This window comes from Calypte anna, chromosome 7 (assembly GCF_003957555.1).
Source record: "Calypte anna isolate BGI_N300 chromosome 7, bCalAnn1_v1.p, whole genome shotgun sequence".
In the NCBI taxonomy this organism is placed as follows: Eukaryota; Metazoa; Chordata; class Aves; order Apodiformes; family Trochilidae; genus Calypte; species Calypte anna.
The window spans coordinates 23,670,915-23,694,151 of record NC_044253.1 but is presented as its reverse complement, the minus strand read 5'-3'; the positions used below and the strand labels follow the sequence as shown (position 1 = coordinate 23,694,151).

General features: G+C 36.0%; 2 protein-coding genes across 3 annotated transcripts; one reads left to right on the top strand and one right to left on the bottom strand.

The window, feature by feature from the left end:
- The first annotated feature begins 5 nt into the window (after window positions 1-5).
- FKBP7 (FKBP prolyl isomerase 7) lies at window positions 6-4,324 on the top strand. Of its 2 annotated transcripts, XR_003987743.1 has the most exons (5): window positions 6-323; window positions 1,740-1,891; window positions 2,710-2,858; window positions 3,569-3,702; window positions 4,005-4,199. XR_003987743.1 is itself a non-coding variant. In XM_008505074.2 (4 exons), the coding sequence occupies exons 1-4, from the start codon at window positions 115-117 to the stop codon at window positions 4,164-4,166; spliced, it is 657 nt and encodes a 218-aa protein (XP_008503296.2). In that variant the 5' UTR covers window positions 6-114; the 3' UTR covers window positions 4,167-4,324. The 2 variants fall into 2 exon arrangements, 1 of the variants encoding a protein (XP_008503296.2); XM_008505074.2 differs by lacking the exon at window positions 2,710-2,858 and having other exon boundaries at window positions 4,005-4,324.
- Window positions 4,325-6,061: 1,737 nt separating this feature from the next.
- PJVK (pejvakin) lies at window positions 6,062-13,679 on the bottom strand. Its single transcript, XM_008505075.2, has 6 exons — window positions 13,469-13,679; window positions 11,047-11,242; window positions 9,408-9,549; window positions 8,604-8,721; window positions 6,877-6,981; window positions 6,062-6,363 (listed from the first exon to the last, which is right to left on the bottom strand). Exons 1-6 carry the CDS (start codon window positions 13,677-13,679, stop codon window positions 6,062-6,064), a joined length of 1,074 nt encoding a protein of 357 aa, XP_008503297.1.
- Between the last annotated feature and the right edge of the window lie 9,558 nt (window positions 13,680-23,237).

Here is a 23,237-nt window from a genome sequence, read left to right as displayed (position 1 = left end):
GCTGCCCGGGCCGAGCCGGCCCAGGGAGGCTGAGGAGGAATCGTAGCGCAGGCTCAGCCCCCGCCCCTCGAGCCAACGGGGACAGTGCCACGCCGGCGACCTCCCCGAAGCGACATGGGCCGCGGGCTTACCCTGCTGCTCCTGCCGCTGGCTCTGCTGGCGGCCCCAGCAGGGGCCGAAGGCGGCACGGGGGCGGATGGGGAGGTTAAAATAGAGGTGCTGCACCTCCCCGAGGTCTGCAGCCCGAAAAGCAAGAAGGGGGATCTGCTGAATGCGCACTACGACGGTTTTCTGGCCAGCGACGGATCCAAGTTTTACTGCAGGTGGGCCCACAGTGCACCGTGTAGGGTGGAAGGGAAGGCATGCCCTAGTCCGGCCGTGTACGTGGCATAGGCTGCCCGTCCCCTGGAGCAGTGGGTCCCGCTTACCCGGCTGAGGGGCACGGCAGGCCCTGTGGGTTAGCGGGACCCACTGCTCTCCCAGCGTGGGCACAGCTCGGGAGCCACGCTAAGCATGTTAGCATTAGTAATTTCCCCTGTCTTATCCACTGCTTTTCCCAGTCGAGCGATCAAAGGATTTTACCTAGGGTCAAGAGCGACCGGTGCTGAGGTAAACTGGATACCAAAGCCATGCTTGAGGTTGGCGGCTGTCACCAGCAAAGGCGACCGGCTGAGAGGGTCGAGGAGCAGCTGTAGCCCACACCTCACATGGAGAACGCTTTTGGAACGATATAAAATAAACCCACTGTGTTATGATCTGCCATGTTCTGTGCTGTAATGTGCACAGAAAACCTCGGGTTGGGAGGAGAATCTCGTGGTTGCGACACAGACTATTCTAGGCAGAAACTTGCGGGCAGTCCTGCATAGTTGGCATTGTGCAGGGCAGCCACATTATGCTAGTGGTTTGCAGTCGTTAAACCTATTCCCTGTTGCTACTTCCCTCCTCGATTTGTGCTGCCTTCCTTTTTGCCCCAGTATTAGCATTTTGGCTTTAGCTTTTTCCCTTTGTCCCATACATATCTTCGGGGTGTTTCAGCTTCATTTTGCTTGCTTTGCACAGAAAGTTGTGCAAAAGCTTTTTTCTTTTTTTTTTTTTCTTCTTTTTTTAATCATTGTAGGATTATTTTGGATTTAAGAGTACTGCTTTACTTGCATTTTTTTCCTGTTGAAGTGACGGATTTTGGCACATACAGTATTGCCCTCTGACTTCTGAGCTACATGCTGCTCAGTCACTGTTCAGTGTAGGTCCCACCCTGGAGACACCTCGTACAACCGTAGGATATTTGAACTGAACAGGGCAGTGGGTGAGCACACAGCACTGTAGCTAAAATTGCCAGGTTGCCCAAGCACACCTGTGCAAATGCCGAAGACATATTTTCTACCTGGTGGTAAATTGCTCCTAATACTCCTCACAGACTCTTGCTGTGGCATCTTGTTTGGGCATGCAGTGTGAATTAGGAAGATTGTATGTTTTTGTAATAAGTAATGGGTTTTACTTGATTTTTTTATTTCAACAGAAGGTTGATGGTTATACAGCTCAAGATTTGACCTTAATTATAAATATAGCAGAAAAACAGTCTTAATACTTTACAGTCTTGCATTCTAAATACTATTGTGCTCTCATAATCTAATGTGTGTTTTTACTGACTGCTAATTTAAAGTTATATTTATATATGAAGAAAAAGAAAAAAACAAAGCCAAAAACTGAAATTCACTGTTACTCACAATTCTTTTTAATAGTCGTACACAAAATGAAGGCCATCCAAAATGGTTTGTTCTGGGTGTTGGACAAGTGATAAAAGGGTTAGATATTGCTATGATGAATATGTGTCCCGGAGAAAAACGGAAAGTGATCATTCCTCCATCATTAGCATACGGACAGCAAGGATACGGTAAAAAAGCAGTTTTAATACTAGATTTTGTCTTTCTTCTGTTTCACCCTTTCAAACATAAAACAATATAAATGACTGTAGTTCTATTATTATTGGAGGCACTGAAGGTGATGGCAGCAGCTGTGCAGCCTAATCCTGCTCATTCCTATCCAGTACATGACACCCAATGTGTTTTTCCAAGTATTGATATAATATGTAAAAATGATACAACAGGAAAATCTTCGTATCAGCATTTATTCTATCATATTCTATCATATTTTATTAATGTTTAGTTTCTATTGTTTGACTCATACCTGCTAAGCCTATTAAAGACATTCTGCATCTTCTGAGCAAAATACAGTGTAATCCAGTGCATGCCACAAAATTAATCTATGTATAAATAATCTGTTTAAAATACTGCTTATATCCTGTATAGTTAAAGGGTTATACCAGCATATTACATAATATTTGCAACAGTACAGTGCATGGAATCTGATGTGTACTTATGACGCTTACATGTATAGACTGATTTTTAAAAAAAATGTTCCTGTCAGAGTTTTATGTAGCAGTACTCTTAACTGCAGACAAATTCAGCTCTGACTTGTGTGTAATAGTTTTTGTGAAAAGGTAGCTTCTTCTCTGTAATAATACTTTGGTAGTAATATTGTGTCCAAATGCCATGCACCAGTTTTGTCTTTCATATGATTCCATTGTAGTCATTCAAGTTTATTAGGAAAAAAATCTTTGCATAATATTGAATAATTCTCATAAAAGCAAGAAAATACAGAGACACAAATAGAAGTATGTTCTTTAATACTAGTGTTAACTGTTTGTTCTAGGTAGCACTTCAAGAAAGAATTTTCTTGCAGCACACCTGTCCTCTGTCTCAACATATTCCTGCATACTGGGGAAGATGCCTACCTAATCTTGAATTAGAAAAGATGCATGGCTTTCTAAATCTTTACATATCTTTCCCTTTCCTTTTTTGGTATGTACATTTGTTAACTACTGGCACTGAATTCTTGTATTTTATCTTTCTTTAAGAAGTACTATATAAACCATATATTTAAAAGCTCTAAATTTTTTAAGCTTGTAAGATTAAAATCTTTTGAACTCTGAAACCTGCCACTTTACTTTGAATGCTTTAGATGAGTAGTGTGAGTTACAGTTTTGTTTACCTTCTCTTTCTTAACAGGGTATATCCTTCCGTTTTTCTTAAAGTTATGTTCTGTCAACATTCTAAGGTTACAATGTCATGACGCTCACTAGTTATGAATAGAAGTAACTTGCATGTTTACATTTACATTTTACACTGCATGATTTCTTGATGCTTTTTTGGCTTCTAAACCTTGTTAGTTTGTTACTGTCTCTCTTCAGTTCCCCTTTTTAAGCCACATGCTTGATACAATGACCTGTGTTTATAGGCAGTGGTGGTTTTACATCAGATATCAGACAAAGGAATAATTAGGTCAATAAAATTTTGCTTCAGTGTATTTTTTGCAAATCTGTCTCAGAATCCCTTACATAACACAATTTGAACAATCTTCAATCTGTATATTTAAATTCAGAGTTTAACTTTATATTAACATGGTCTTTTGTCATGAAAAGATAAGATTCTGTACATGTTAGTTTATCATACATGTGATGTCTGACCAGGGTCTTATTTCTTAAGTGCATTTTTTTTCCTTTTATTCATAGCACAGGGCAAGATTCCACCCAATGCAACACTGATCTTTGAGATTGAACTTTATGCTGTAAATAAGGGACCTCGCAGTGTTGAAGCATTTAATCAAATAGACAAGGACAGCGACAAAAAACTCTCTGCAATTGAGGTAATATGATGTAACTAACTTGGAATAAATAATTTATAAAACTATAGGTATAGTTGCATTGATGTTATATCTTTGTATGATCTGCCTCTGCTGCAGTTCATCACATAAACTACACTCTGCAATGTTGAAATTTACTTTGATTACTACGTTCGTCTGTCTCAGACTTGCTGGGAAACAAACCTCAGATGTGGCTGCACTGGAGTCACATTAACTTAAATATATACCCCAAGTATTCTTGAAGATAGCTGTTGAGTACTGGCATAAAGGCCACAATGGTCGGGATTTGTTTTCTTTTCTTCTAGATAAGCCAGTATTTGAAAGAAGAATTTGCAAGAGATGGCAAAAAACGTCATCCTTCAGTCCACGATGAAATCTTAGCTGATATATTTAAGAAGAATGACCATGATGGAGATGGTTTCATATCAGCAAGGGAGTATAATGTCTACCAGCATGATGAACTCTGAGTACTTCAAAAATCTTTGGCTGTTTTCTAGACATTGAATTTTAAATAATAATAATAATACTTTGTCATGGTATTTTTGTATTTTTTTTATAGTGGCATCTTTTTTATATCTCATAAGGTGACTGTAAAAAAAAAATTTTTTAACATGCAACTAATAAATGTGTTAATATTTCAAAAGAAAGAAATAAAATTGGAAGACATCATGATCTATTATTAGTGGTTTCTGTATCTTGTCCTAGTCTGCCATATTGCTCAGTAGTCTTTTTCATTTTGTAAAATACTGATGAAAGTAATTCTTTCTGTCTTACCAAGCACAAACAAATGGTTCCAGCAAGTGTTGACATAATAAGAACATAGCTAATGAATACTTCTCAATCCTCTGTAAGATAAAAGGGGAAAACAGAATCCCAGGAAAGTAACTCAGTTCCCACTCAGCAGGTTCTTGAGGAATTCTAATTTCCTGCAAATTTAACTCCAAAAGGCCTTAAAATAAGTGAAACCTGTTTACGGAATGTCAAGGTAAAACCTCAAATGTCTTTAAAGCAACATAAAATTACAGCTTTGATGTAGTGTTAACGTGAATAATCTGCTGTTCATGAAAAAAAATACTTTAAGTGAGTTTTTAAACTCTGACTTAGTAAAATTATTGTTAGTCAGTTTATTCAGCAACACCAAGTAAAAAATCTACACTATCATTTACTTGGAATAGGTGGAAGATTATGGGAGATACTCTATAAAACATAAGTAGTTATTTGGGCATCATTCTGGTTTCCCTCACTTTGGAAAAATGCAAAGTAGCACCAATAGTTAATACAGAGTACTTCAGGCTAGTTAACTGTTCTGCTTCTGCAGGTGTCATCATGATACTTGGGCAACATATTTTACTCACGTGAAGTGCAATGGCTGCATTCATTTCATCGTGTGATAATCAGATGTACACAGTGAAAGTAGCAGCACAAGTTAAAAAGCTTCCATAGCTGGCTTATTCTTAAATTAATGCTCAAAGGTAGAAAAGCATTTAAAATATTTTTTCCAGTTTAAGATAGAATGGGAAGAGCTTCAACAATAGTATGCCAACCAAGAACACTCCCAGTCTTAGTAATGGACACAGTCCTATAGTCCCTTCTGGTGGTTATGCTCTCAACAGCACAGGCTTAATTTTCTGTGGCTGAGATTTCCCAGTTAAAAGACCTGCAGCCTTAAATTCTTGTTGGAAGGATGTAGTTCTGTTATTTCCATAAATTTTCAGAAAATTTTCTGCTAAGAAATTTTTTCAAAACACAAAAAAGGAAGTTGAGTAAATGTAACCTAAAATGCAAAGGAAAAAGGGGGACTCACTGGTACTTTTTAGTAATCTACACAAACTATTGACATAAGGTCATGGCATCCTAATATGAAGCAACTTTCCCTAGCTTTGGTTGTTCCCTTTTGTAAATAAAACATTAGACCGCGCTAGTTTTAGCTTGTTTTTTAATCTGATACTTTACAATTAAACATTCACGAGAACACTAAATTATTAACAAATATTCTCATTTTACTATCATTTACCAGTGCAGCTAAAGGCAACAATTTGGGGTTTAGCAACAGGTTTGTGTAAACAAACTAAGTTCTAGCATATATTTTGACATTATGAAAATACAGTTTAAAAGTATATTTTTAATTATCATGGCAATGAAAGGAGAAGTTGCTAGAAAGAAAAAAGCAATGTCAGGGTATGAATGAAGGTATTTTCAAGTAAAAGGTCATTGTGAATCAAACTGAAGATAACAGTGTTATAAAATATTTTGCACTTTCACTGTTTTGCTTTTTGACAATTTGAGTCACATCTACTAATTCTGAAAAGTTTGTGGCACAGTTATGTTTTTGTCTGTGACAATGCACACTTACCTAGCTCAGTTACTTTACTCTCTTATGCCAGAGGTCAAAACAGGGCACAGCATGCAGCCGCACGTACTTTTGTCCATTAAAGGAACACTCTAAGCATCCATAGACGGTCTCCCTTTTAGCACTTCCCATTCCACAGAGGACACAGGGACCTTTGGGGATGTTGTTATTGAGTAAATTAATTCGAATATGAGATCCTTCTCTGAGATAACTCGTAGAGATATCAGTCATGCTTGCAGCTTTTTCATAATAATCTGTAAAAAGGTCCTCCAAGTAAGGGTCGGAGCTTGCGATGGTTTCCACTACTCTTTTATCTGAAAAAGAATGCAGCAAAAAAAGAAGCAATGATTTGTCATGACATCATGAACTGTTTACAAACATTCTATCTACCTGTGGAAATAACAGCTGATTCCGTAAGCCATTCTAAACATGCCATGTTGTAGATTACTTTCCATGTGAGATGCAAATTTTTTTTTGCCTCTACACTACAATTACAAATGCCAGATCTTTTTTTTTTATATGACCTATATACATAGTGCTGCCTTTAGAAATGCAGCTAAAATATAATATGAACCAAACTTTTATCAAATTTGTGCCAAATCAAATAAGAGCTGTGTACTTCCCAGTTTAACCATTTTTATTTTTGCATTTCTAGTTCTATTTTCTAAAAATTATAAATTGTAAACTCACTTTTTTTCCTAACATTTACAAAAAAGGTTCATTCTCTTTCAAAATTTTTTTCTTTAACCATTCATCTTTCACACAAACAAAAATTCACTCTTCATGCATTAACTAAGACATTTGGATATAAATATCAAAAGCCATACTTTGATGAAACAGATTATTCTTTAGCCTCCTTAATTTGGTCAGTGAAGATGATCCGGACTTCTCTTTTTCAAATCCTCCTTTTGAAATTGGAGTCACACAAAGTTCTTTAAAAATTAAAAACAAGTTTTCAGAAAGAAACAAAATATACAAGCAATAATTGCACAATAGAGTTTAATATGCCTTCTAATCTTTGAAGCTAACAGTGATTAAATTCAGCTTTCAACATACATCAGTTTGTTTTAGTTTTTACACGATTAGTGGTAATGTTGAGGGACTAAGCCAATATCATATAAATGGAAGTCCCACTTCTGAAGGAGAAACATTTCTGTGATCTAAAAAAGGAAAACAATAAGCAACACTGTGAGCTCTGTAGTCATCTCTTTAACACTAAATTGACTACTTTTAATAATATGAATTATCACCTAAGTTTCTATTCATAACTTGAAAGAAAACCTTTAAAGTGAAATATAGAGATAATCAGCTCCAAGAACTGAAAAAACCCAACATTTTAAACTTTTTCAATTAAGAATTCTCTTTAATTACACAAATACCAGATTAACTGATATTTCATTGATAATGAGTGTAGCAATTAATGTACATGTATCTGCCATTGCATCAAGGTGCAATAAAAGGAAACAACTTCCAAAATGGTAACTAATGTTGAGCCCTAGGGAACTGAATATAAAGAATTACCATACTGTATTGTTTCTTTAGCTTTTAAGCCCATACTTATGCTTGGTTTGGAGTGCATCTAAAGCTTATAAAGCAGGATAAAGGTATTCCACAGGTCAGTCAAAACAGGTGTTATACAGTACAGAGTTCCTGCCATGGAAGTTTTATGTTGTGTATGCCAAAGGGTGTGGCCCTGTTTGCAGCTTCTAAAACAGAGTCCTGTGCAGATCTGCAGAGACAGATTACATCCCTAACCAGGTCTTATATCTTGCTGTCTACAGTAGCCACAATGTTACACAGACTCAAGAAATTTCTGGAACAGTTGATTGATTCTCAAAGAGGTTCCTGTATTTAAGTACAGGTGAATATGTTAGCTAAAACCTTATTTAACATGACACTAGCTGGAGGAGAGTTTTGCATTTGGTATCAAGTACTAGGGTCAATTGACTTTCTGGTTTATTACAAACAATACTAGTAACATTGATGATGGTATAGGCTACAATTTAATTATTGCAAGTCCTGTCCTTTCTCCCAAAGGAGATAAATTTACAAGAGTCATACAAATTTTTTATTAATTTTCAGTAACTGTGGTTATTTCTTCCTAAATACCTTCAGATATCCACATGTGGTAGTGATGTATCAGACTGAAATTAAAGTTCCAACAGGAAAAAATGTTACCTTAGATTAGAAGTTCTGCACACTTTCTGCTTTACATGGATCTTTTTACTTGCCCATTTCATGCCTAAGCCTGTTCCTCACAGGCTAGAAATATAAGAAAATTAATTTTTGTTCCTTTTGACTAGGGGATTTTACAAAAAATTACAAATCTTACTCAACTTACAAACAATGTTTCTTGACAGACTATTTTCTATTAACTATTTCTATTCTTTTCAAGAATTGTTTCCCTTAGAAAGTCTGACTACTTATGTGCATAATATTAAGGCATATCATTGTATGGGCCTGGGGCTTACACATACCAAGAGCAAGAAAACTGTTTTAAAAAGTCATATCCTTATATATAATTGCAGTAATTACAATCATGCACATCACTCACCAAAATTACCATCCAAATGAATATAAAGTTCAAATACACTAAAAGCAATAGTTGTATGTGCAGGAAAAACAATTACTTTGTCTCGCCCTTTAAAATTCTGATCTTCAATAATGTGAAACTGTAATTTAGAAAAGCATCAAATTGGTTAAAATTTAAGTGAAAAATAAAAATACACAAATGACACAATATCCTAACTGTATACATTGAAAGCTACACTTCCAGGAGGAAGATCAAATTTCACAACTAAAAAATTTTGTATGAACAACTTCAGTTTCTAATAAAGTTCGCTACAGAGGTAGTAACAACTTGTATCACTCATTGAAAATTATGTGAATTATTTATAAAGACTAGGAATGGGCTAACATCAAAAGATTTGAAGGTTCAATTATTCATACATACTGCAAAGAGAGAAAGAGAGCAAGAATATAATACAGGGAGCAAGATGAAATAATAGCAACCTTAATGCGTTACAGAAGATTAATACAATAATGAAATCTAGGTTATACATTTATTGGAGATTCAAAGTAAGAAGTAAAATCCATATTTTTGCAATTCTTCACCCAAAGCAATGCATTTCCCATTCTTCAGTCACAAAAGTGATACTAGCAAAAGACCATCTTTTAATTCCGTTTTTATTTCATTTTAAGATTTAGTGCAATAATTTGATTATAAAATGTAAAATATAATCTATTTACTTAATTTTTTTCTGAGCCTACATCAGCAAAAATAGATACAACCATAACATTTATTTTAAAAAAATATGTTTGTTGATTTAAGTTACAGAACTTTGTCAAACTTATTTACCCTCATTGTCTCTCCACGCATTCCAGTATGGACGGTTAAGGAGCACTGCCTTGTAGTTCTAATACTTTCCATGACCACACACAAAACTTCCATCCTACTTTTTCTTGATTGATGGACTAGACAATGATCAAAGTTTATTTTTCTAAAATCAAGAGGGAGGCAGAAAGGAAATACAGAGATTAGCAGCTAATAGAATTAGTAACTTTATGTCAGTAAATAGCTTATTATAACTTCTGTCTCATAAGGGTAAAACAACTGACTGAGGACGCGTCTGGAAACTGAATATTGGTTTTCAGTATTTGGGAACAGAAGCACAAAAAATCCAAATAAGGCCAGTAAGGTACAAATGTTAGACAGAATACGTGGAAAATCCTGGAAAATTCCAGGTCTTCTATTTGACCCTATTCTTAGTGACCAAGAGGAACTGTCAGCACACCCTAAGTAATATAGTTTTTAATAAAAGTCGTATAATTAAGGTCAGTCAGAAAGAATTTTTGGAAAATAGTAAAAGCAACAGCTGTAGTGTATTATCTTTGGGCTTCTATCAAGCGTATGATCATGGAATGTTTTGGTTAGAAGCCTATGCAAGCTGTCATACAATCTATGCATTAAAACTGGCTAACTGACAAGTGTTACCTAAAACTGGAAAAAACTGTATCAGCTATAGAACAATCATGAAACAAGAGTGTTTGTAGGAGAATTTCTGCAGGCGCTGTAGAAGATCCTGTAACAATATTTTCATTAGGAGACTACAATTGCCTCCCCATCTCCACCTCCAGATATTAATGGTAATGTTTGGAGGTTACAAATATAGTGGGGAAAGGTAGTTACAGAACAAGAGGTTACAGACACAAAACTACACGCACTGCTTTGTAAATAACTACAAGGAAACCAAATGTTATATCATGCATAGTGAATAATTCACTGGAATGCAACACAGGGATTCACTGAGATGACACTGTGGCCAAGGGATGATCTTTGAAATATAATCTGGATAAATACACCCAGAATTAATTCAATCATGTCCAGTTGTGTTTTTCATTTGTGCCCGCACTACAGGAGCACAAATATGAGTTTCATTGTTCACAGATCGACAAGGATGTTGGAAAAATGGAGAGTGCATTCAGAGAAGAGCCACAGAAGGCTAAGAAAAATTCCAGTAGATAAACCTACTTTGATTGTCTAAAAAAAAGCTGAGCAATAACCTCATAAAACCTTAAAATACCTACACTGGAAATGATACACATAGCTCTCTAGTTCAGCAGACAAAAGCAAACAAATCATCTCTTTGAAACTTGAAGTTGAGTAATCATTTGAAGTAAATTTTAAAATTTCAATAGTATGAAATAACATAGATAGGACCTTGGATGGACTTCTCCTCTCTGGAATTTTTTCTCCTGTAATTCAAACAAGAATTAATTCAGAAAAATTCTGCAGTCTGTGTTATACAGGAGGTCTTGTGTTGAGCCACAGTGATCTAACTTGAGTCTCATTAGACCTAAAACTAAGAAATTTTAAATGATCAGACAGTGACTGGTATTGATTGGATAAAAATAATCGAAACCTAATAACTTCAAAGGATCAACCTAAATGTATGAAATATGATTGTGGAACAAGAAAATTAAATATATAATATAACCTTGTAGTAAGTTCTTTAAGTAAAGTTGGTACTTCAACCTCATGTTTGGTCACTATTCCAAAAGAAGCTTTAAAGGCAATAGAATCTGATCCATCTACATCAAAACCAACATCGTTCATTATCTGATTTCCTCTTCTACCATTAAGCGAAACATCTGATTTGTCTTCATAGTTGAGCAACTGGTAAGATGAGACACCTGATTAAAAGATAAACATTGCATGATGGAAAGTCAGAACACCACATTTCTACATAGCACTACATATTTGAAACAGGACACTTACATTACTATAATTTTAATTTAATAAATATAAAGAAGAGAATAAATGGTACTGCTCCTACTGTAATTACCCATGTCAACATGAAATTCAGAGCTACACTGAGCATGCACTTGTTGGTGTTACTGCTGCTGACTGATGGAAAGAGAGCGCATAGGAGTCTGAGAGATTTCCTCGACTCTCCCTGTGTTCTTGCATGTGGGGTGCCGTGGGCATGAAATGATGCTTAGGACTATGTCTGCATCTGTGTGCTTTTCATTATTCTCCTGAAGTATTTCTCCTCTTAAGTATCTTGTTGATACTTGTATAAACAGACATGTAGTGTATTCTGGATTTAATGACAGGCTCTAAACCACAAAAATTACTTACTGTAGGTCACACAGAATATTAAGCCTGGGAACAAAGTGAAAGACATCATGTGTAAAACAATATTAAAGAATTCTGAATTCTGTCTAGTTGCAGTAAAAATGAACCTTTCCTCACTTTTGCAATATGTGAATGAGACACGAGTGTGCCAGCAACACTTGTCTTTTACCTAGTACATCACAGTTAGAAAGACTTGACACAGTTTCCATGTGTGCCTGATGATTCCAGGGACTGGGACAGCTTATTTTGAAGGATAACAAAAGATTAAGTCTGAATTGAAAGTTTGCTCATGTCCAGCAAAAGGGTAGGCACCAAAGCATTTTGTGCGTTCTTTATAATCTTAAATATTGATGCATTATACTAACAGAAAAATATTGGAACACATTGACTGCCAAATTAGAAAAAATAGAGCATGAAGAGCACAGGGATTAAGCATTCAAGGGCATCCATATACATTTAAGATTCTGGGGTTTCCTTCTTTTTTTTGTTTGTTTTTAAATTTCTTGAAGCTTCTAGGATAAAGTAACATAAAGCCACCTAGTATGAATCTTGCCTGTCTTCATTTTTAACAAAAAACCCTGCATATATTTTCCATACCGCTAAAAAGATTGTAGATGCTTATATTTGTCACATAAAAAATGAAATTGAATTACAAAGCTCTTTGCTTATATTAAAGGCCAGTATCTTCTGCACATGACAGAAAAGACTATTAAGGACTTGTGACGCATTTTAATGTGATTTTGCAACCTTTTTCTCAGCCTTTGAAATGTGATTTTTTCTATTCTTTTAATTCTGGAAAAAACAGCTGACTTCTCCTGTATGTAAAATTATTAGGATTAGTGGGTTTCCAATCATTTTCACTCTGCTTGCCTCCTGGAATCACCACTTTTGGGGGTTAACTGATATTTCCATCGTCTGCTCATATTGTTTTTTCTGAGTAGAGTTTTTAATTAAAGCAATTGTGCAAGTAATGATGTGACCAATGCTTTTGTTAAAACAGACCTTTTTTCCAAAAGAAAGTGAAATAATGCAACTACTTTGAGATATGAATTATACAGAATTTCCAAAGGAGGGTATGGGAAAATTCAGGCAGTACAGTTGACTTTTGCACCTCTGATTCCCATAGAATACCTTCAAAACTTTCTTATACTGAACAGCAAAGGCAATTTAAACAGATTTAAGCTGTGTAAGCACACAGAAAGATTAAAAATGTGGAAAAATCATACGGAAATCTGGTCACTTCAGTCAGATGGTTTTTGTCAAATGTTTCTGCCTGTGCAGAGCCCTGTTTAACACCAGACATTACTAAAAGGGAACTATGTTCAGTCTTACATATGATTACACAGAGAAAGATGAACATTAAAAACAAATTTTAAGTAGCAATTGATCAACAAGCATCAATACATCTACCATGAATCTGCTGTGATTTGTGAAAAAGCACAAGGCTTAATTGAATTAATTTCATATTAGTTCAGAAAATTCCAAGGCCTTTTTTAGTGCAATTATAATTCACTGTTTGGGGGCTTTTACACTTTTTCCACAAAGTTCTTTTTTTTTTTTTTTTTTTTTTTCCAACCAGTTCTACTAGCTTTTTTCGGGGGGTTTTTTTGTTTGTTGGTTTGTTTTTTTAAACTATTTCTTACATGACTAGGGAAGACAAATTTTATTACAGATGTACTAAAGAGATATCATACCACCTACACAGTTAAAACCATGTCTACTGTTCTACATTTACCAAGTAACATGCATTTTTCCACTCTGAAGGAAGACAGAAACCTTACCTGCAGAAATCTCTTTCTCCCCTTGAAGAATGTCTTTTAGCGTAAAAGGTGTTGAAGCAAATTTAGAGGTTTTTGATAGTAAACATTTTCTTTTCTTGATCACAAGGCTTAAAGGTTGGTATTTATCAGCTTCACTCAGACTGGGCACTGGAACAAGTCTTCCTCCATCACCAACCTGTTTAACAAAGTTTTTGGTTGCAGCAGCAAACATATTATGACATTATTATTATATTTTTAATGATAGTAGCAAAAAGCTCTGTATCGAGTATAAGTTCCAGATGTCAAGCCCATGTTCAATTCCTTTTCCAAGGCTCTTTAGAAAAAAAAAAAAAAACAACAACAAAAAAATCAAACTGTTTTCTTAGATTGAGTTATATTTTGCTTTGAAATAATCAACAGCATCTTATCTGCTCAGCTTCTATGGTCTATTGCTCCAGACTCCTCTCAAAGACCTTCAGCGAAGCTCTAATTCTGCATGATGAATAATGAATAACCCGTGTAAACTGATAGGGAAACAGTTGCCCTTTCCTTGGCAGTCTAACGTCACTCTTTGAAAACAAAATTTATACTCTTACAAACTGCAGACAGTAACTTTTGCAAGCCTTAGCTTCCCTTGAGGAGTTACTGATGCATTACTGTTTATTGGGTCCTTGCTGCAGCTGAATTCTCGTTGTTTTACCAGCAAGCAACAAAGCATCCCAGATGCACTCCAGGAATGATGTATGAATGATGCCTGAATTACACACTGGTGAAAGCTGGCAGTTCTGCTGAGATGGTGTTGCCTTTCAACAGTGGCTGCAGGACCTACCTGTGGGAGCTCAGCTGGAGAGCAAGCAGTGGTGTGGTGTTGGGAAACACCTGGTCTGGAGTGGAAGACTAGAGATCATAGAATCATAGAATGTGTGGGTTGGAAGGGACCTTAAAGATCATCTAGTTCCAGGCCCCTTGGGATTAAAACATTTTAGGAATAGGTTTCTGATGAGTTGCCTCCTTGAATTTCTGAATTCTGTAACACGCTATAATCCACTGTACATACTGCAGGAGCTGTTTGTATCATCATCATGCCACAGAGCAAAGAACTGGAGTGCAATTATATTAACTTTGTCATGTGCAGAAAATATTCACTAATCTTGCACATCCAAGTAAAGAAACCTAAGACATTTCCCACCCTCCCCATTGCTAGGCACTTGTACTTGGCACATGAGTGTACTCAGGAAGTTTCAGCATTTCTGCACTCTCTCATTTTGAGCAAGCATGCTGTGCATACCTTATGCCTGAGTTATCACTCGAATAAAAAAAAATCTTGCCTCATCTTGCCAAGTTTTACAGATGAAAATCCTTCTCAGATGTGAGCTGGGCTCAAGCCTACACCTGGGGAGGTCCAATGCTGTAACCTTCTCAGCACAGAGCCACATAACAGTGACAAAGCATCCCATCTGCCTTCGCTACACAGGACCCTTCATAGAAAAAATAAAGGACTTTTCTAACCTGATCTAAGCCTGCTTTTATATACTACTAGGAAAAGGTCAGAATTAAATCCTCACCTAAGGCTGAGGTACCGTTTAAAAAAAAAATTAAAAATATAAATAAAAACATCTCCCTTGTCCCTCACTCCCAGATTGACTGGTAGCCATCTGTGATGACTTTTGTTCTTAAGTGAGCCCACTTGAATCATATACCCTCTAACCCTTGCAAATAAATAAATAAATACAGACTTTTAAGTGCAGAAGCCTCATTAGGGTCAGAAGCTGGAATTCCATTCAAGAAAAAGTATGAAGTGATGTAAAGATAAACATAGAGATTAGCATCTGCATTATATGTTTGTTTGTTAATATATTTCCCAGTCCCTACAACTCTAGCTTAACTCTGCTCTTAACTACCATCTCCCTTTCTATTTCTGTTTGTCTCCAGCCCCAGCAGACTGAAGATGTCTCTAAGTTGCCTATGGGCATCACAAGCATCAACATGGGGAGTAGTTTCAAGGTATTCAATTCTGTGCTCTGCAGTTTCTTTGCTGTATCTTCACCATATATATCTTCTTCATACATAAAGGCATCATGATTTAGGATCAACAATAATTAGAACCATAACACTAACAAATTACACTGGTAATTTGTTCAATAACTTTTTAGTGCACAAAAAGGTGCTTTCAGTTCCCAGACCACCTGACTTAAGTGCCTTCGAACCATATTACATTTATCTGCACATCTTTGCAAAAGGACAAATGCGAGAAATCACCTAAAACCCAGCAAAATTAAAAACTGCTGCCTAAATTCTCTAGCTTTCCAGCAGATGGCAGGAGTATTTCCTCAGAAAGCAAGGATCGCTGCTATATAAATCTTGTCTTATTTCAGGAGGTAATAAAAATACTGATTTATGGGACCAAATGTAGTCCTTAGTACATATATACAGGGGTTTTTTTACTGCCCAAATGGTTTTAACAGCGCTTGACCTTTTTACTTTTTCTTCAAGGTGGAGCTTGTTTAGAAATTATCATGTACAATCAAAAACAGTCAGTTAAATATCAACACTTTCTCCACTGTTGTGCTGAGTCCTGGTACAGCATTTTGCTGGAGTACTCGGGTCACTTGGCATAAAACTTGAAGTGCTTGCTGCCCACAAAGCATTATGATATTTAGAGGTCACTGTGGGAAAAAAAGTAAATTAAAGCAAGATGAAAGTTTTTAGCAGAGCTAGAGTCAGAAGAGTTACTTCCATGTTAGATTTATTATATCGTTTAACTGTAAAAAAATTTAAAATCAGCTCACAAATGTTTATTTACATAAAGGGCAACAAATAAATAAGCTATGGCAATATTTTAATTTTGTGTAGACTTATTAAGCTATCAATTTGGTAAAATGGTAAAAAAATCAAACTTGTTTCCTTATGGAAGCATCTGTGGGCAGCATTATAAATAGACTATCAAAATTAAAGAAACCAGAAATTCGAGGAGGTAACTCATTAGAAACCTAATCCTAAAATGCTTTAAGTTCCTCACATTTAAAGTAGGTTTAAAACTTCCTCTGGGTCCAGATCTTTTTGCATATTCCACTATTATTTGAAGTTTCAGGAGAAGATTTTACAAAGAAGCTTCTCTGTTTTATTTATGTAGGACTTCTGTGTGTGAACAGTTTCTTCACCAATTAGAATGGATTTCAATAAAAAAATTAAAAGGTGCAAGAAATACTGCTGTCCTTTCCCATACAAATATCTGAAACACACCATTAGGGCTGGTTTGATTATTTTTAAAGTAATTTTTAACAGGCCATTTGAAAGACAAATACACACTCACTATGTTTCCTATACAATACTCTTCAGGTTTACAGTTCAAGTGAACTGTGATAATGGTATTCACAGTCCACGCTACAGTACACATAAAAGGCAGATCTCCTGCCAGGAGCTGCTGTATTAGAGTGTGACACTTGCCCAGCAGTCGAAGCATTAAAAGCTGCACGGTACTGCAAGAATTCCATCAATGAAAGGCTGTAAAATGGGGAGTTCAACAGGCTTCTCTATGGCTTTTGGTTGACATAACCTTCCTTTCACCTTTATACAAGCAACATCTGTTGACTTGTTGAAAAGAGAATGCCTTGCTCACTTGGCTCCTTTGTACTACTTCACTGCCTTCTCTCTAGAGCTATGTTAATGAAAAGAAAACACAAAAGACATTAAGGAGCATACATTCTGGTGATAGTTCTATATCCTCTTCCACAGACTTACCTTTCAGGTTTCAGACTTTTGTTCACAGGTGTGCAGACTACTTAATCAGTGTTTCACATGTCCATCTTTAAACAAGGTGATAATAAATGACTATTGCTGATTAAAGTATATGAAATATCACAGCTTTTGTTTCTTTGTAGTTGCCCTAATGTTATTGGCAGTATTTTTAATGGGCAGATGGATGTGTCAGCTGTGAAGCATTTACTAGAAAGAAGTGCAAAATTAGTATTCCAAGGAGAGATTTGCTGAAAGATTATGTTTGCACTTAGACTTACTACATATGCAAATAAGGCACATGTTTCGGTCAAAAGAAGTGGTTATGTGTTACATAAATATTATTGCATACAATGAAGCTACTTTCATCCCTGATAATTATTAGCCTGTGAAGCCAAGTCTGGAAACAATCAAGCCAAAGTGACCTGAAGTGGGGTTAATGCTGTTTTGAAGGATCCTGCCTGAATGGCTAAATCTTTTTTTCCAGCAATTGCGAGTGGGTGTGCCTGTGCTAGAGGACAGCTTTGTGAGCTTGCTCATCCACCTGTGTGACACTGCAGAGCTGCAGCTACTGTGCCACTACGTCTGAAGGAAGATTACAAAACAAAGGATTAGTTTTCCTTGATATAACCCATTTTGTCCACTCTAATCTGTCTGATGATCACTGGTACAATTATCTCTATACAATACCTCCTTCAGTTGCAGACATATCTTGTTCCTTGCTTCTTCTCCTTTTGTTGTAATCTGAGCAGCAGGCTTGAACTGGAATTATTTCTGGCATTGCCACGAGCTGTTCTGTGATAATGGGCAATTAACTTCAGTCTGTGAAACTTTCTGTGTGTGGCTGTGGTAATGCATCACTTCCCCGAGCAAGATAACTGCAAAAACTAGTATCATCATATATTCTCAGATCTTTGGATACAGAGTATTTACAAACAGAAAAAATTAAGTAGGTGTTTTTAGGGCACCCAAGAATTCAGTATCCTCTTTCATGATCACCTCTATGCTTATTAAGGCTGTTCCTCTTCAGTCTATGAAAATACTTCCTCATCTACTTTCCTAATTTTTTTTCACACATAGGCATAAAATAAGAAGATACTTGAGCAATTTCCAGATATTGTACATTTTAACAGAAGGATGACATAAAAAATTCTTACCAAACATAAAAAGCAGTCTAATACTGTTGTCGTAGGCTGGCTGAGCAGCATTCAGGTTAAATCACCTCTTGAACTTGAACAGAAGAGTGGATGTGCCCTTGTGCCATCACCTCAGTTTCTTTGACTGCTACACACAAGGGCAGGTCCTCAAAAATAACCCACTTAAAGAGGAACTTGAAAGACAATAATATACACTTTAAATTTTATTACTTAAGAAAAAAAAATACAAGAAACAAACCAAACCAAAAAACCCACAACTCGGTGTCCTTACCGGAACTTGTAGTCCACTTGCAGTTCAAGTGTAACCTTTTGGAAATGTTTAATTACACTTTTTTCCCCCACTGACTTGCTCAAGAAACCTGGGGTAGTTTTGAAATTTAAGCTAGTAATTAGTCTCATTTATTTGCTGAAGGAAATATAGCCAGAAAGCCATCACTGAGGAAAGCAACTATATACTTTATTTTACTTTGGAACTTTACCATGTGATTACAAATGTAATCTAACTACAGGTACAGAAATGTCTTCACACCAGATTCATGTCTGTAAATGAGTTCATGCATACTTTATTGCCTTCTTCTGAATTCTTTCTAAATTTACCATTATTAATATACACTCGGGATATAAAAATTGAATTTACAACCTAGCCTGTCTCTTAGCTACTGTCTGATAGTTACAACTTAGACACAGCTTTTAGAAATAAAAAGCACACCCTAAATATACAACCTGTTGTTTACTGGCCTTGAGTAAAATTAGACTCACCACTTAGCAGAAATAAACTAGAGAGTACCTCCTCAGCTAGCCCATAGTACAATATTAGTTTTAAATTATATTTTAGCTTACTTTCTTTTAATCTGATTCAGTAATGATTTTGTATATTCAGGTGCAAGAACAGTCAAAATTGCATACTCGTGGTTTTTAACATTTCGACCAACTTAAATATTTAATAACCAAATAAGGTTATTTATTGGAAAGCCATGTGGCTTGATATGTTCACTGGGCAAAAATGCTTGGTATCATCACATCAGAACAGATTTCTGTACTGGCAGTGAAACTTGGAATAGCTTTCTGTGGGCAACTCCTTTAGCTGAGTCAGGATGAAATCTTGTCAACAGCTTCCCACACTGTCTCACTTCACCACACCACATCACAGTGCCTACATGTTTGTGGTTAAGAAGTATCATCTGTCTCTTGGTTAGATTACATTTAAGTATAAGATTTACTTCCATTCTAAAGTAATTGATTTTATGATAAATTAGATGTCAGATCAGTAGTGCTGCCTCACAGGCCTCTTGTGTAATATATTCCCTTATGTTGGGCTGAGCTTTTCAGTGAATTAGTTAGTGACACAGCTTTTCACATTTCACCTATACATGGCAATTCTGCTGAGCAAGACTCACTAAATAGTGTTAGGTCTGTTTTGCAAAACATTCAGAGAATTGTATGGACCATAACTACACATATGTAAAACCAGAGAGGAAATCTGCTGGTAGAATTTTTTAACAGGGAAATAAGCCCCTTGTTAATTACCTGACTCAGCATTAGTTTGGATGAGATCAAATGTGTACTCTGACACAAGAGAAAAAAAGCAAGAACTGCCATTCACAAAAGAAGTGGTTTCCCTCCCTTTGCTGTTACTTCCACTCAGGCAGCATACCAGATTTTTGGAACACTTGTTCTTTTCACAATGACAAGAACAACAACAATAACCTTAATTTCTCCTCCCAAACAAATTCTTGTTTTCTAGTACACTCACATTTTAAATAAAATGTAATTGATTTAAGGGCTGAATAATCAACAAGAACACATACTTGAAAAACCCCACATACTGTTATTTTTTCCAAGATGCCAGCAGGGGTGGGCGTCAGGTGTGGTTTTTTGGATTTTTGGTTTGTGGTTTTTTATTTTTTCTTTTTTTCCACACAACTTTTTTTTCAATTCTATTAGAGAGCATCATTTCCCTACACCCTCTCACAAAACTTGAAAAACATACTGCAAGCTCTCTTTAATCTTTAAGAGCAAGCTGAAGTGAAAGAAAGATAAAAAAAAGGAAATGGCTCTTACCATCTGTAGCATGGAGATAAAACAGGGAACTGTGAAAAAGAAAATTATCGTCTTTGAGACTGCAGTTGGTAGCTTCTGCCAGATTTAAAGGAACTGCACAGAGAATCACATGGGAAAAGTTTTATAAAAATAATCCTGCAGTGGAAAGAGGTTAGAAAAAACCAGGATAATGCTGGTGTTTCCGTGCTATTGCTGCCACTATAATCCATCTCTACAAAATAAATCTGTACAACGTACATTAGGAATTTTGCAGTTAATTCAAGAACCATATTCTGAAGTGCTTCCTATGTTAATAAATCAGAGAACAGATGACAGCAGTTTAAACAGTGTACATTGAGATTTATTAGAACAAGCACTAATAGCAGCAGTGTACAGAGTGATGGAGACAATGTACTGTATGCACTGAACAATAATATACAATTGCACTTCTTCAGAGATCTATTAGAAAATGCTTTTTAGTAAACAGTTTCCCAAATCTAGCATTGTTTAGATTTGCCTCTGAGGAAAAAAAATACAAAAAAATATGGTGATTTTTTGTTTTTTTGTTTTTTTGGTAAGGCATTAGCAACATTCATTGGCAGGCTAAATATCTGTACATGCATTATCCAATTACATTGCAACAGGTAAAAGAGCATCATGTTTCCTCAAAAACTAGAATTGTGTGGGGGTTTTTTGGACACAATAGCCCGGTAAATCTGGCTCAGCCTGAAGGAAACAGATGACATCTCGTTACATTTTAGAGCACAACACAAACTATAGCATAGCCAAGTTCACCTTTATTTCCTACCAGAAGCTGCAGGACTTCTCTCCATTGGAGTTGGTATTATAGTTATCATGTATACCACATATACCACTGGAGTAAAGTCTTTAATGAAATTAATTTATTTTGCTTACTATTTCCCCCACTACCACCTCCCTGATTCATGTGGCCAAAAGATGCTCAACTGCAATCAACATTAAGTGCTATATGAGCTTGGTTTTTATTGCATGAGAGGTAGTCAGTGAGGATGCATCTGCATTCTGGATTACTACAACAGCATGTTCAAAACCAACTCAAGTGCAAAGACACAGAAAGTGTTGCAGCTGCATTATGTGGGAACTTAAAACTGGTCTTAAACTGCTCTTTCCTGGCTAGGTTCAATCTCTGAAGTAAACAGAGAACTTTATGTAATGAAAAAAGCAATTCTATTTATGTACTAAAGGCTAGAAGGAGGCAGGGGAGGCACTTTCTTATATTCGTGCTTTCCTAGGCTGAGCTTTCGAGCGTGCTTTTAGGTAACCACCCTCTTCTTTGCAAATCAGAAAGATTAGTTTCCTTGTCTGATCTGCATACAGTACTGGTGACCCTCACTCTGGGCTGGCATCATCCTGGGGAAAGTACAGGGAAACAGGGATACAAATGGCACATATTCTTACAATTTAACTTTCCAGAGTGAGACATAATATGATGAATTTTCATAGATTTAATCTCCTATTCTTTCTTCCAAATGTTATACAGAATTGAGCTTTGCACAGACATGAAGTTTACTGGTTTTTAAAACTACAAGCCCCAGAATATGGACTCAAACTGCAAGAGACTCAAAGGAAAGTCAAATATATTGCTCTGACTAGCAAGCGGTCAAACCATCTGTATTTAACACATCTGTCTTTCATAAGACAGGGCACACATTCAAAATCAAGCTTAAGTGTAAACAGTTGAATACCCAGGCTTGACTGTACCTCAGGTGAAATTGATTTGGGCAGCCAGATCACCCACTCAGCAGGGATCTCACTGCACTCAGCAGAGAATCAACAGCAGCTCAACCTCATCTGTGTGGCTGCTCTTTTGTTTAAGCATATAGGACTTAAAAATCAAGTACTCTAAAGCCTGATGTAACCACATACATGGTTTTGATCTCTTAGGAATGTCCCTGTTGAGCCTTTTTCTTTGAACTTTAGTATCTACATCTTTTAAACTGAGATTGTTTTCAATATTTGTGCTATGTACTGATGCCGGTGAAAGATGGGAGTCCAAGCAGATGTAGCAGAAAAAACCTTAAGATCTGTACTGTTGATTAACTCTTGAATGTGAATTAAAAGTCTATATATTTGAACTATACAAATTATATCCTACCTGTTATTCCTCAGCTGTTGACACTTAGTAGCTGTAAGCAGTATAACTGTTTTTACAATCATGATTACAGCCAATATTTGAAGTCAGAATTATTATGATGTAAAGAATCACCACCATGAAAGATATCCCAGCCTTGTGAATAGTCCAGCACAAATGAATACATTTGCAGGAAAGCAGCAAGGGTTTTTTTAAAATCAATCAAATTTCAATCAAGGTTGTTCTTAAAAATGTTAAATTACTGAAGGTACTATGGAGGACTAAACTTGTGATACTTTAAGTAGCTTGTACAGTTTTCAAAACAAATATTTGCAAATCAATTTTCCATTGAATTATTTAGAAATTACAGTACTGATTTTTTTTCAGTATCCTTCATCTAGTTATAGAAGTTCACAGTCAACTTCTGAGCATAAAATTAAGGGTGCTGCAGGTGAGATTTAATATTACAGTACTCAAAAATAATGCCTTCTGCAACAGCTGGGTACATAAATTCTGGGTACATAAATGCAGCACTAGCTCTATATTATAGGCTTCTAGAAAGCAACTATTTGCCTTTAAAATTAATCTCAAAAACTGCAAAGCAAGCTTTTATATAAATTTTCAGCTGATTTAATGGCATAATCACAGTCTTAAGACTGAGAATCTCCTTTTACAAGTATGCTACTCAAAGAGGCATACAAGAAATCAATTTGGGGCTTGGGTTAGGGGGTTTTTTGTGTTATGTTTT